Genomic DNA, 15467 nt, shown 5'->3' with positions numbered 1-15467 from the left:
ATCCTCCCCACATCCTCTGTTCCTCTCCCTTTTGCTCTTTTTTCCCTCCCATCATTTTATTTCAACTCTCTCTGTTCTATCTATAGAATTGCACAATATGTCACAGACAGACTGGGACGTCCAGTCTCTGCTGCAGGCACATGTGCCCAACCTGATTTAGGATGATGATGACATCAACGGGGAGGAGGTTCTTGAACAGGCAATGGGATAAAGTGGGGTGGGAGGGGCAAAGGGGGCAAAAACAGTGAGCAACAGAACAGAAAAAAAGCACACATTATGCAAATATTGTTGCTGCAGTCTTTAATCTGTCTGAGGAAATATAAAGTCATTGTGTTGCATAAAGTCATAAAGTCATTATGGATCTATACTAATCATTTGAAGTGAACCCAGTGGCTTTTTACATCTTTAAATGCCTTTAAATATTCGTTTGGGACCTGTTTTAGTTTCTGTTCTCTTTAAAAAGCATAATGGTCAATTTATTTGTGATCCAATTTGCATTTGAATACATAAACAGCTCATTACAAGGCAGTTGATTTGAATCGAATAGACTGCGGATTAAAGTAGAGTGTAGAATCACTGCAGATGGTGCTGGTGAGGCAGCTGTGCTGATGCGTCTGTGACGTTGCTTTAATCTGCTGCGAGCGAGTCGGTCCAGACCCTCAGAAGCCAGAGCAGGAGGGAGCATGTGCGTATGTGCACATGGGGGAGGAAGAGAGCAGACAAATCAGATCTTCTGTAAGCAGAGAGACGTTAAGATATCTGCTTGTGTTTGCAGTCATTACCCCTGTCTGACCAAACACAAACTCATACCAGCTGGAATGGGTGTTTAGCAGGCGGACATACAATATAACAATATTCCTGTAGCTCAAGCAGAAGAGCACAGCACTAACAAAGCCAAGGTCATGGGTTTGTTTCCCAATAAATAAATACATTTATTCAAAACAATGAATACCTTTAAATGGAATGTATAAAACTTAATATAAAAGTGTCTACCAAGTGCATAAATGTAAATATACTATTATTTGTCCATTTTGCATGAGAGTGTGGCACTGCGGATGTTTCTGTTCTTTTTCAGTTTTCTATTTTGGCTTCATTTTCATTGTTTGCAGGACGGTAGTGAACCTCTTGGTTGAAGTTCTTGTTAGCATTCTTTGACCTTATACCTCCATTTTTATGCATTCAAATGTAGATGTTTGGGCTTCAGGGACTTATTCAGCATCGTTGTTAATTTAGTTACTTCAGATGAAATGTTGTTGAAACTGATTTACAAAAAAATTACTTGAATGCATCAGTATGTTAAAAACTACATACTAGTAATGTTTTGCATCGTATGCCATTGTTTTCTAGCCAGAATGTATGAATTCATGGAGTTACATCATAGCTATATAAATTCCAGCTTTTTGTAGATTTTTAACACATTTATAATGTTTCAAAAGATTTATATTTTGTATATAACTTTCTATTCGTCAAAGAATCTTCAAAAATGTATGCCCCTTTCCACAGAAAATATTAAGCAGCACAACTGTTTTCAACATTGATGATGATGATGATGATATTTTATTTATAATAATAAAATGTTTGTTGAGCACCAAATTAGCATATTAGTGTGATTTCTGAAGGACATGGGACACTAAAGACTGGAGTAATGGCTGCTGAAAATTCAGCTTTGCCATAACAGGAATTAATTCCATTTTAAAACATAATAAATAGAAAATAGTTAATATGTAATCATATTTTTTATGATAGCAAATTATTTCATTCATTAATTTATAATAGGCTATATTGTTTCTACTGTATTTTTGATCTGATAAATACAACCTTGGTGACCACAAGAGACATCTTTAAAATCAATCAATCAGCCACTGATTAAAAAAAACAACATCTTTTTGTTAAGGCATCTTAACAAATTTGATTGTATGTATGTATGTTGTGAATTAGTTTTTTTTTTTTTTTTTTTGTGTGTGTGTGTGTGTGTGTGTGTGTGTGTGTGTGTGTGGTGGGCCTGTTGAAAATATTAGCAGAACAAGTGGCTTGACTAGGACAAAATTCTTCCGCAAGCAATTAATCACAAATATTACATTGTAGCATTTTAATGGACTTGATTTTCTCCCCATCTGCTATCACAGATTGGGAAGGCTAATGAAGGCCTTGTGACTGTGTGTGTTCTTTTTGTGCCACCAGCCAGTCAACATCATGATATATGTGGTTTCAGAGAGATTAGTCACTTAAAATTATATCTTAGATGTTTGGCTTAAAAGAAAATGCCCAGAACTGACTGCCTTGAGCAAAGAAACCAACAGGAAGGTCATAGGAAAAGGACATGATTGCAGCTTCCAGGTGGGCACTGAGCTGAAAAGGTGTAGTAGGTGTACATGCAGCAATCAGATCTCTCACTAACAATATCCTGCTGACTCATGCCCACTCGTTCATTCCAGCCCAAACTGTAGCAGACATCTCCTGACAGGCTCCTGGAGCGGCAGTGTGAGTCATCTCATATCAAACCTTTTCTGATTCATTAAGCCTCTGTGGCCCCTCCCCTACCTCATCCCAAACCTTGCCGCAAACTCCTTTTCAAAAATGCAGCATGATGTTCACACTTAGTAGGAAGACATCTGCGCTGTCCTTCTCCCCTGCTACGCAGAACATTGTGCCCTGAACTTCGAGCTGTGCCAGTGATAATGTGGGAACAGAACGGAGAGCAGGCGACCGTTTCAGAGGCCAAGATGGAGATGAGAGTGGTGGGACGTTACATTTGACTACAGATCAAATTCAGGTTCTGAGAAGGAGTATCGCCGCAGGCCAAGGTTCACCTGGCACTCCACAGCACCGTGCATGCTAACGGTAGTTAACTTGGCAATGTTTCGGTTTCCAAGTCACGCCCTGAAAAATATACAAACACAGAGAACAGTAGCACTGTGACGAAGAGGATGAGAGGGCGGAAGCAGACTGAGATTGGGCTCAATTCAACTGCTCTCTCTCTCTCTCTCTCTCTCTCTCTCTCTCTCTCCATGTGTTTGATTAAGAGGTGAAACAAGGACATCTAACCTGAGAACCTGCTGACCTCTGGAGTGGCCATGTGTTAACCAGGCGATATTATCTTTAGAAACAACACCTGCTGTAGGTTTATGCCTGATCATATATTTCAATATTATAAACACTCCAATCCAAATAGCTTTAATAATTGTCTTAAACCATTTTTTTTATTGCTTACTGGTTAAAAAATGTGTTTAAACATTTTTAAAAGAATCTTGTTTGAGAATAAATTGAAAAAACACTACCGTTCAACAATTTGGAGCCAATATGTTTCAAAAATACAGTAATAGTGTAATATATAACAGTTTAGATGATCCTTTTTCTATTTTAATATATTTTAAAATGTCATTTATTCCAGTGATGGCATTGTGCAGTTGTGCGGATTGATATTTTTGTGAAAACTGTGATGCATTTTATCAAGGTTTTTTGATGAATAGAAAGCTCAAAAGAATAGCATTAATCAGAAATATTTTGTAACATTATAAATGTCTTTACTGTCACTTTTAATCACTTCAACAAATCTTTGCTAGTATTATTTAGTTCTACTGACCCCAAACTTTTGAACACTAGTGTACAGCATGTTTTTTTTTTTGTTTTTTTTTTAAATAACAGAATACTGAATCTGAAATACTGATTAAGAAAATTATTTTTGCACTGATCCTAATGGATCCAAAGTATGCAAAGATTTATAGTCAGTTCATAGTGTTATGATGATTTGACTGTATTCCATACATTATGCATCTTTTGAGTAAAAGGGAAACTGAAAGTAATGTATTTTTCTTGTAATAGGCTCACTTCAGTCTCACTTCCTCAATTTAAGTATTTCCTATCATCCTATAAGCAGAAACAATGATAATTCCATACTACGACGACGACTACTACTACTACTACTACTACTACTACTACTACTATTTAGTAATATTTCTATCTCTATTAAACCTAAATTGGCATGTACAGTTACAGTGTAACAACAGTCAACCATCAGTTCAAGAACAGATCACACCATAGGACATACAATATTTATTTAAGAACACAAACAATGATAAGTTAATTATCAGGTAGTCCACAAATATTGTGGGAATGGTATCAACACAGTCAAACAAGGGAAAACATACATGGAAAACCATTTGGGAACAAGTGACCCCAAAAGAAAAGCTTGATCAGAAAATGAAAAATAAAACAAACTAAATCTTAAAAAATTATTTACTAACAGTGTTGTTTTTTGAAAATTATATTTTTCATCCAAATAAGATTTTTTTTTTTTTACATTAATGTCAAAAGAAAAAGCAGATGGGGCCAGAATTACAACTTGTATTGGAGTTCTCATCCTTTTTCCAAACCTGGAAATGATACAGAATTCCTGAAAAAGCTGTCATGTAGAATTTACCAAAAAGGAAGAAACTACAAAATATTATATACATATGAATACGTCATGCAAAGTGGCAAATATGTTGTATAGTAGTCTGGTTTAATGTAGCTTTAGCGCCATTGATTTACTCTCCTCAACTAAAAAACAAAACTGATAAACGCCCCTAGACCAGCAAACCAGCTCCCCCAAAAACAAATTTAAATAAAACTAGGAACAATGATTATAAAATATCCAGACCTTTCAGAATCAAATTTCCAACCAATGTTTACGATCTTTGATGATAACATTGAGTTACTGCGTAATGGACAAAGCAAAGCATCGTGGAAAATCCAGTTTGAGTGCGAAAAAGTGTTCAACTAGTGAGATTCCCTGATTGGTTGAATAGAGTCAGGTGACCAGTGAGGTACGAAAAAGTCCCATTATCCAACGGGTAGAGAAAATGTAAGTCCGATACACAATGTTTGATTGTGTAAGTCTCACACACTGTACACATGAATGCTTGCATTGAATACAAGTTAAAAACCGCAAAAACAGGTTGCTAATCCACATGCAACGTCAACTCTTGTCTTGCATAAAGAACACCAGATAAAAGAATAAAAAGTAAAATGTGAGAAAAGTTGCTGCCTTAGATGCTAGACATCCATCTTTGAGAAAATACTAGAAATAATCCATGGGCGCAATGATCGTAGTCCCATATACGTTAAACTACTCTTTTATTATAGAAAAAAGCTCTGTAAATTTCACTTGCTTTCTTTCTTAGTAATACAATGTGCGCTTGTTTCTTTATTTCTCTCATTACCTTTGTGTTGGCTTTCACTCCTCTTCTGTAAATGTCCATGTTGCTTGGTTATTCTTGGTGGAACTCTCTCCCCCTCCATGTTTGGTGAGTGAGAGAAAAACGAGTGCCCCTGCCCCTCCCCTAACCCTCGCTCTGTGTAGTCCAGGCCCTCATCTCTCGGCCTCCATAGCGACGCTGGCTTTCTGTTCGGTTGCCGCTTGCTGGTTGACAGCTGAGGGCCAGCCTGGGGGCGGGTGGGCTTGTTGGGGGGAAGGTCCCTGAGTCCATAAGCCCTGCTGGTTGGGCATGGGTGGAGTCATGCCCCAGCTGACCGGAGGTGGAGGAGGTGAGGTGGCCATGCTGGGACTGCTGCTGCTGTTGAAGCTTTCCGAGGCTTTGAGTCGCGAGAACATGGTGAGGGCGTCAGGGAAGTTTGGTGGTGTTGCGGGCGTGTTGGCAGGGGTACACATTAAAAACAAAAGGATAGAGAATTACAAATGTCTTCTTGGATAATGCACATCATTTATCAAATTAAAAAATTCTACAATAATAAAAAAAAAAAAAAATCCAATTTAAACTTGCAAAACTGTTCAAAAGTTTGGAGTTAGGAAGATGTTTTCATTTTATGGAAAGAAGACCAAGGCTATATATACATATAAAACAGTAATATTGTAAAACATTATTACAGTTTAAAATAACTGTTTTCTATTTTAAAATCAGCAGTCATTACTCCAGTCATCAGTGTCACATGATCCTGTAGAAATTGCAAATCAGAAATCAGCTAATTGTAATATGCTGATTTAGTGCTCAAGAAACTTTTCTCATTTATTATCAATAAAATTAATACAAGTATTTATTTAAAAATCTTACAGACCCTAAACATTTAAACAGTGGTGTAGAAATTTGTCTTAATACACTTTAATCAAATTAAATCAAAGTTAATCAAATCTTGTTCCATCTCTAAAATGATTTTCTTTCATTTCATGATTTACGACTGATGTCACAAACCCCTTATTCATATCATATAGAAGCCTCTATTCACAAACCAAACCATTTCTGATAGATAAAGTCAGGTCATGTCTTTCACAGTTTACAGGAGTGAAAACATGTTGACTTTAAATACTTCTTTAACATTCCTGTCTTATAAAAATATGACAAGCAGCTAAAACATTTTAGTGGCAAAACTGAATTCTGCTAAGTTGTCCCAGCAGATCATTCCGACATTCCCTCCCTTCCTTCACATCCTTTTTGCCTGTGTTGATTGGTGCTCTTCTAACGGTTCCACTTCCTGTTTCTCATCTCTGCCCTGGCATCACCTGCTCTGCCTTCCCCTGTGTGCCGCTCGGCTACTCCATTACCTCTGTGACCTCCCCATTGTCCTCTCTAAACTTGCCGTCCTCTGTCCGCAGCAAATTGTGCATTTACAGAGGTACACAATAGGCCTCATTAGAGCACCCACGCCATCCTGCAGTGTTTTTGGGGGTTGGACAACATCACCAAAAATAAACAACATTTCAAAGGTTGCCACAAATCTGAACAATGCAGTAATCTGTGGGTTTAAGGACTAATATGTGGGGAGAAAGAGATTTTGTCAATGAAAGCTAAATGAATGGACAGCATTACATTGGAATACTTCCTGGTGTGTCCTTGCACAGGTATGAGAAGCATGTCCATATTGTCTTACTGCAGCATTCACATTGGCATCCTTGTCCCATCCTGTCAGCAACCTTGAATACTGCCGCCTGCAGTTTTTATTGACCCACCGTAAGGATATCTCTCTAAAAAACACCACAATCACCCCATTGTGGCAGGTCAAAAGTCTCAAATGGTCCTTATTGTCCCTGGATGGCTTTAATTCAAAAGAGTGTTTACAACAGGAAGACTAGATGGTGGTGGGGGGGGGGGGGGGGGGGGGTATAAGCCCTCGGTTTGGGAGAGTCGCACAAAATGGCATACGGCAATACATGAGCCTACTGGACAGCTGCTGCAGATGTGAAGAAGACGGTCAGTGGCTTAACACAGCTGTCAAAACGAGAGCAGATGCATCTGCAGATCCTCCATAATTCAGAAACATTGACAAAGTGTGCGTCAAGAGGTGTGGTGTACATAACAAACATGCTCTGGCCGACAGCTGGGTTGCTATGGAAATATTTTGGTTGTGAAGACAGATCTGTTGATGAGAAATGAGGTCAGAGTTGGCGGAGAAAAACTGAACCTGCGGTGCACAGCCCAGTCCACTGTTATACTTTTTTTTTTTTTTTTTTTTTTTACATCTGATTTACTTGGAAACCCAGTGAATGTTATCTCTTTTGGGACAGTGTTAGAGCTGAAGAGTGTAATTTCTGTATCACTAGCATCACCAAACAGAACTGCACTATACATATATGTATATATGTATGTATATATATATATACACACACATATACATAAATACAAACATACACACACACACACATACAACATTCTAGTTCTCGAATCTGTTTGACAGAGCTTTTTTCAGGCGTGCAATATTCTAGTGATAACAAATTTCAAACCCACTATAAATTTAAAAATGATACTGTTACTGTTTTGTGAATGTAGTTTTAAGAATTTTTTAAGGCAAGAATGTAGTTGTCTAGACTTCAAATATGAAGTTTGTTAAAGGGGTCATATGATGCGATTTCAATTTTTCCTTTCTCTTTGGAGAGTTACAAGCTCTTGGTGCATGAAGAAGATCTGTAAAGTTGCAAAGACTAAAGTCTAAAATCCAAAGAGATATTCTTTATAAAAGTTGAGTCAACCACACCTCCCTAAAACGGCTTGTTCTCACACGAACCCACATATCTACATCACTATGTGGGAAGATTTGCATAACGCTGCCCAAATGTTTACGCAAAGAAAGAAGGCGTAACTTTTATTCTTTCTGTTGCCGTCGCTGCCATGTTGTAAAGACGCTGTGTGTTTCGTTGTGAAAGCGAAACTACTTTGTTTGGCCTTCCAAAAGAGGACACGACTAGAAATCAGTGGTTAAGTTGTATTTCAACACTTCCAGAACAGTCCAACCCAAATATTCAGATGTGTGCTGCGCATTTTATGGAGGATGAGGATTGTTTCCTGAACCAGTAGCCTGCAATGCGTCTGTGGCACAACGGCTGTTTCTATAAAGTTGGGCAATTCCAACTTTGCAAGGACAGTCTGGCTTTTCTGACTCACAGCCTGTAAGTACTTTTTTTTATATTTTAAGAATTTGACTGATGATTCAAACACGAGTTTTGAGAAGTGTAGAGTAGGCTTGTTCTTTGTTGTTTGTCAGATCACAAATGCAGACATGGTTTTATGTTTAGTGATACGCAACGCATAAAAAGACAGTATAAGTCATTATAATCAGTAATTATGTCCCCACTGGATGCAATAAATGCCTCGTTTGTAATGGGTTTTATTGGTTTTGTCTCGTCTAGTGATGTCTGGATCACGAACGAATCTTTCTATTTGACTGGATCTTCTTAGTGAACCGGTCGAACCAGTTCACCAAATCGAACTGAATTGTTTGAAACGGTTCGCGTCGCCAGTACGCACTTATCCACAAATTACTTAAGTTATTCAGTTTATAAACATGCCTTATACTCCCTCTGACGTGAAATAAACCAATATCCCAAGTTATTCAGTTACTCCAAACAGTACATTGACTGAACTGCTAAAAGAGAAACAATGATGGGATGTGCACAAGCAGAGCAGCTGGAATGAGTCTCGTGCTGCTGGGAGACGGCATCACAGTTTAAGGGGCGTAACATTTCTGTCACACGCTTGAGGCATTCGGCCAATCACAGCGGACTGAATGGCTGGCCAATCAGCACACACCTCGCTTTTTCAGAATGATGAGCTTTGTAAAAATCGATGCGTTTCAGAAAGACGGGGCATAGAGGAGAAACAATAATGTACATTATATGGAAAATAATGTGTTTTTTTTAACCTTAAACTTTAAACACATTGCATTACACCAAATACACAAAATAATTATCTTTTTAGCAGCATCATATGACCCTTTAATAGAGATAAGGTCTATTTGAAAATTTGCTTCAATGTTTTCAGAGAGTGAGCTCCAGGGCATCAGCGGCCATTCAGCGCTCATGAACCCCCTGAGAGCAGCCTTACCTCTGCCAGTTCTTCTAGAATTTGCCTGTCTTCCATTGTTCAGTCAAAAAGATAACCCAGCCTCAAACTCACACCACTGGATGACCAAAGTCACTGCTTGTCTGGATTCTCGAACAAAGAATGTTTATATAGCACTACACACTGTAAAGTTTGTACAATAGGGCACAATGTACTGGAATTTTCCATATAAAATTTTCACTGATGTTTTACCCATATTTTAAATTATGCACTGCGTCATGTCAATTATTTTTCTTACAGTGTACAAAACCACAGTGTTTATACTTTATAACCTACAAATGACTTATATTTGTTTCTTCATATTAATGTAAATTGGAGAAAACATGAGAGAAAAAACCTTGTTTCCAGAAGCATTTTTCGCATATAGATTTTTTAAAGAGGAAAAAACTCTTTAATAAAGACTTATAATAAAGAGTTATAAGGAATGAAACAGATCTGTTTGATGGTTTGTCACAAATTGAGTAATTTGTTTATTTGTTTGGTATTTGAAAATCGTCCAAAAAAGGTAGAACGACAAAAAACTGCAAGTAAGAACTGCAACCCCATTAAGCACTGCAAATGGCATAGTTGTAATTAAAAACAATGAAGAAATATAAAACTATTTAAAAACTGTTGTGTTCTAGACTTCAGAATGCGTGAAATGTTTTTGTGTATTTGGTACACCAAGCATATCCACGAGCATTTCAGGGGCATAATGTTAGAGAGCATCAACCTTGTACCCCTTTACTATTGTTCAAAGAGCCACACTGTTCCAATCCACAAACAAGCAGTTTCTGGATTGGAACTCTCCTCCATTCCACTGTAAACAGCTGGAAATATATAACATAAAACCAAGGAAAGCTTTGAAAATCCTTTGAACTAAAACAGTGATGCAATTCACCGCTCCATGTTTACACTTTAGCTTGGAAGTTCCAGTACAACCACTGTTTTGCATCCTTCACATGCATGTCTACATGACTCAGGGCTGGATTTATGGAAAGTGAACACACTGTGGCAGATGAAATATAATGATAAGGTTTGTAATGAGATAATTGACTGTTCACTGCAGTGTTCCATTGTAACACAAAACTGTACAACATTTCCTGATCTGCTGTATGCAGATCTGTGAGTCTCTGATGCTGGGAGCTGTCGTCAAGCAGGCAGACAATGCCTTTAGGAGGTGCTTTGGTATTTATAACAGTAATTTGTAATCACGTACTGCAGAGATGCAGAGGTTTTTCTGATCTCTGCACTCTATTATACCGTTTGTGTGTGTGTGTTTGCACATATGTGAACAAATGATCTCTCAGTTCAAGGCTTGATTATTAACCTGAGTGTTTACACAGTACAGAGGGATTTCAGAGCAAAACAATAGGCAAGTATTGCCTAAAAATGGCCTATTTTTCACAATGAAAACAAGACTTGATTCATACTTATGTTAAAATCAAGGAAATGATTCTACAGCCAATACTGGCTGCAATGTCCTCTGCCAAGTGATTGTGCAGTGATCGTAAACCAGCAAAAGTTGCTCAATCAGAGCAGTTTAAATGTCATCCAACTGAAAGACATCTTGGAGAGTTGGTGTTGTACTCAAAAAGAGTTCGGTTTAATTGGACTAAATGATTGGAGAAATCCTGCATACGTCACCAAAGAAGTTTTACTGGAAGGTCCAATAATGATATTTTGATTAAACATTACAAGGTAAAAAAAAAAAAACATGCATGGATTAATTATTTATAATAAGATTTATAACATGTATTTAGAAAATAGTGTGAATTATACTATAAAAACCATGATTACTATATTAGCATTCACATCAATAGATAACGCTCTGTTTAATATAATTGTGCATTGCATGTCGTCTGCTGCTTTAAATGCTCCAGCTCTTTAAACCTGGGTGGATTCTGAATGGCTGTCAGTGTTTTTATTGTACATCAGCTAGGAAAACTATTTTGAAAATTGATTACAACAATATCATTTTTCTGTGCCATTATATACCATTATAGCTGTGGTGTGAACAAATGGCTCATAGAATTACAATTATTATTAAAATTTTAGTTATAGTTAACGTCCTTGGTGTGAATGGGCATTAAATACTGTAAAACACTATATGTATTATAAATGATGTGTCAAACGTCATATTATATAACTGAAGCTATAATTGTTCGAATTTCTCATTCTGTTTTTCAGTTACAGTTTTCAGTTACTTTCAGAAGAGAAAAGGGAAAAGATCATTTTTTAAAAGGGGCCTTTGACTCTGGTTGTGATTTCATTTAAATATTCAAACATTAGCCTGCTTTCCTAGCATTGTTTCCAAAGAGTAATCAGGAAGGCTATTTTGATTATCTAGATAAAGAATATAATGTGGTTTGTTTTTGAACAGAAATTAAAAACGGCTAACTTTGGGTTTTTGAATCTGCAGTCTGGGCCATGCTAACCAGTTAAACCTTAATGCCTTGGTTTAATACATGTGCATTGCACGTTACTTCTTGTACATCTGCATGCCGGGAAACATTGCCTGTAAATGTGGTTTACTCTTTCTGGCACCCACCATGACTTCAACTCAAGGCCAAATACTCAAATATAATCATTGTTTTACAGTGAAATACTTTGTATACACTGCCTTTGATTAGACAATCTAGTGTTTTTTTAAATTCTTAGCCTGTATTTTGTCTTTATAATATTTCATACTGATTGTCCCACTTCCCTAACTCCCAGCCTTGACACGAGAGAACATCTGCTCGTTTTTATGGGCTACATGACTGTAAGGCTGTCAAGATAAGGAGCTTCACTCCATAATCCTTTTAATCAAACTGTCAGTTAACTGCAATACAAGTCCTGTCATTACTCTAACCTTTCCCCACCTCTGTCTGTAAGGTGCAGGAATTCAGCTGTATCTTATCTGAGAATTAAAATACTGCCAACCCTTTCTTAGGTCACACTCAGGAACAAACCACAGTTAAAGTTACCAGAACTTGTACCCCTCCTTCTCAGCCCCAATGCCAGGAAAAGAGCCTTTTCTACTCTTTGTGTGTTAAATCCTGTTTTAATTACCATACTTTAACCAAAGGATAACTCGCCATCTTACTAAGGCTTTTCTTTTTTCTTTGGACATGACGGCATGGTCAGAGCTTCACTGGACAGAATACAAGAATTCCTTGGGCCAAACGTTAATTTCTCAAAATGTGAACATTTTGCTCTGTACAGACCATTATTCTTTGGTAATGAAACTTAAGTTTGAGGTCTAATACTTAATTATAGACACCTAGAGAACAGACCTAAATCACTGTTTAATAATTGATGACTTGATGAAATTACTAGACTAAAATCATGTCATATATATGTATATTTTTATAAAAGTACTGTAATGTCTGGAGAAAATCCAGAATATCCATCGTTTTTGTCCTACTCTCTAATTAAATTGACAGGGAGCAATTTCAGTGTGAATGACTATTTTCAGTTTCAGAACCCATATTTCTTTATAAAATTCATAACTAAGTTTGAAAGAGCTTTTTCTGTGTGATACCCAACTTTCTGTTTGAGTACTCAGCTCAGCGGGTGAGTTATGAGCTAACATGCTCAGCAATTATTGTAGGACTACAGCAGCAGGGTCACTCTAGGAGACAAACATCTAACATTACATCTGTCCAGAGCATGATCTCAGCCCTTGACGATCCGCTCATTCGCAACAAATATTTCCCAGTAAACTGTTTAATAGTAAAATAAACATCAGCACATACAGATGTTAAGCTTCAGCAGCCTGAAAATGTAGAAAACTTTAATTACGGCTGTGATGTTGTGCTTTAAAAATAAATTCTATAGGAAAAGTTCACCCAAAACATGGGGTGAACTGCTATCTGAAATATTGCACAACCTGATGTGTAATATGTAACTGAACATATACGAATGCCAAATTTTAATTACATAATTTCTGTTTTATCAAAAAACAGGGTTCCCACTGTTTTGACATTTTTGTAGTTATTTATGAATACTAAGAATTTTTAGAAATCATTTAGGTTCAGATTCACTAATGAATCATTTTGACTATTTTATGAACCAGTTTGACCGATCATTGAAAATAAATCACTCCAAAGAATACATCAGCCACAAATCACAATAGCATTATCTACAAGATGAAATATTTAATAACAAAACATAAAAGTAAAAAACTCTTCACTATACAAATTTCCATCACTTCCACAATTTTCATGATTTTCAGGACTGAATAACAGAATTTCAATAGTTTACAATAAAGTGTAATTTGTAATATAAATTAATGAAACATAATTAAAGAAAAATAAAGTATAATATAAAAATAAACATTTATTAATCTTAAAAATTAATGTTGATTTTCATCATATATTCATACATTATTAAAATCAAAACTTGTATCTGTTAACGTTATTTACAGGACCTGAGCTAACATGAACTAACAATTAACAGTTGTATGTATTAACTAACACTGACGAAGACTAATGATTACTGTAACAAATTAATTGCTAATTCTGAGTTATAGTCAATGCATTAACTAAGATTAAATAATGGGAATTTGTTGTAAAGTGTTACCAATATGCCTGTTTTTCAAAACAAAAAAGGTGACAATGGGATATTCCAGAACTTCATCATCATGATGCACATGCCATACGTTTATTTTTCATCAAGGAATTACACACTAGTCCCAGTCAGAGAGACACTTTTAATTGCTTGTGAGACTTTAACTTTGTGGTCATATTTCATTTCATTTTTACTGCAACACTGAAATACTTCCTACCTCGGCACACTACAGTAATAACAGTGAACACACCGTCTCTCTCTCTCTCTCTCTGTGTGTGTGTGTGTGTGTGTGTGTGTGTGTGTTTATTTCTGGAAGCCCCGTCTCTCCGCAACATGGCCGACACTATGGCTACAGCTCTACATTGTTATTGTTACAGCCACAATGTAAACGGAGCACATACAGTCACATAACAAACACATGTAATAGGAAAAAAAAGTTAAATGTAATAAAGCAAACACTCATAAACAAATCTGACAGATTTCATACTCACCATTTGATGATGGTGACCGTACGGGATATTTGTCTCTTGAAAGAAGGCACTAAGGGCTGTCTGCGAGTGAGAGATCATAACACAGCATTACCTTACACGCCGTGTAATATGTATTTGAACATATTTATATCACGCTAGACTGGGAAACCGTCGGAGTTTGACTTATTTCAGAGAGCTGAGAATGGCTGCGGGATTTAGGCTGAAATCTAAATGAAAAATGAAAGCACAACATTGTATCAGTGTTGAGCTCTGCGGGAGTGTAATCTGTCAACGGTCATCTTTATTGCATAATGGCATGGGAAGCTAGTACAGTGTGTCATGGGGAAGGATTATAGTATTTAATCTGGAGTAAACTCTAATTGGATAGTAGCCTGTCTCTGTTGAGCTTTTCGCAATTGTTATACTATAGAGATGTACGTTATTTAAGTGCAGTTTTATTCCAAAATAAAGCACATGCAGACGGCATTGATAGATATGATATGTCCAAGGAGGAAACTAAAACCTACTTAGATCATGGTTATTAGTCAATATTAAGGAATGGCAACCAGACACGCGACAGAGTAGGCAATGCATCACACGAACAATGCACTGGCGTAGGCATACATATGCGCTTACCTCAAACTGCCAATGTGCCGCTTGCAAAAGCTGTTTCGCCTGGTCTGCGGCACATCCAGCTGTCAGGACGAACTGGTTTATCATAACTTGATGTTTGAGTTCATCCATATTCGCTGGTGTTTATTTCCGAGCCACGAACACTAGTGCTTTTCCCGGTACTGTTTTTTTGAGATTTAGTCTCTCCGCTTTTCTCTTTCAGTCGTCCACCATTACAGCCGGTTGAGCAAACACAAATATTTACTGTAGGAGCGCTGGGGTAACGAGCGCCAATGATTGACAGCACGAAGCAGCCAATCAGAGCGGGGCGGAGGTCATGGGAATTGTATGCGTCAGGATTCCACGTTTGTTGTGTTTCTGATGACAGTGCAGTAGTTTGCCGTATACGCTGAAGCGCTCGAGGCATATGTTTACGATTTGCTTATACAATGCGACAATATCCATTCCGAAACAAATAAAAGGCATACATAAACTACACGACAAGGATAAGACTGAGTGTGTG

The 15467-nt window shown here is 37.1% G+C and overlaps 1 protein-coding gene across 1 annotated transcript; it reads right to left on the bottom strand.

Annotated features, from left to right (window-relative positions):
- Positions 1-5210: 5210 nt before the first annotated feature.
- On the bottom strand, positions 5211-15305 carry LOC109099552 (UBA-like domain-containing protein 1). Its single transcript, XM_019113064.2, has 3 exons — positions 14969-15305; positions 14354-14413; positions 5211-5650 (listed from the first exon to the last, which is right to left on the bottom strand). Exons 1-3 carry the CDS (start codon positions 15074-15076, stop codon positions 5351-5353), a joined length of 468 nt encoding a protein of 155 aa, XP_018968609.1. The 5' UTR covers positions 15077-15305; the 3' UTR covers positions 5211-5350.
- Positions 15306-15467: the final 162 nt, after the last annotated feature.

The sequence above is a fragment of the Cyprinus carpio genome, chromosome A12 (assembly GCF_018340385.1).
Source record: "Cyprinus carpio isolate SPL01 chromosome A12, ASM1834038v1, whole genome shotgun sequence".
In the NCBI taxonomy this organism is placed as follows: domain Eukaryota; kingdom Metazoa; phylum Chordata; class Actinopteri; order Cypriniformes; family Cyprinidae; genus Cyprinus; species Cyprinus carpio.
This window is presented reverse-complemented; position numbering and strand designations above follow the sequence as displayed.

What these genes read in the sequence shown, in the direction of transcription:
- LOC109099552 (XM_019113064.2), bottom strand. Translation starts at nt 15,076, where the DNA reads ATGGATGAACTCAAACATCAAGTTATGATAAACCAGTTCGTCCTGACA. An exon ending in CGGCACATTGGCAGTTTGAG is followed by an intron (nt 14,414 to 14,968) that starts GTAAGCGCATAT and finishes TCTCACTCGCAG; the next exon opens with ACAGCCCTTAGTGCCTTCTT. An exon ending in ACGGTCACCATCATCAAATG is followed by an intron (nt 5,651 to 14,353) that starts GTGAGTATGAAA and finishes CTTTTGTTTTTA; the next exon opens with ATGTGTACCCCTGCCAACAC.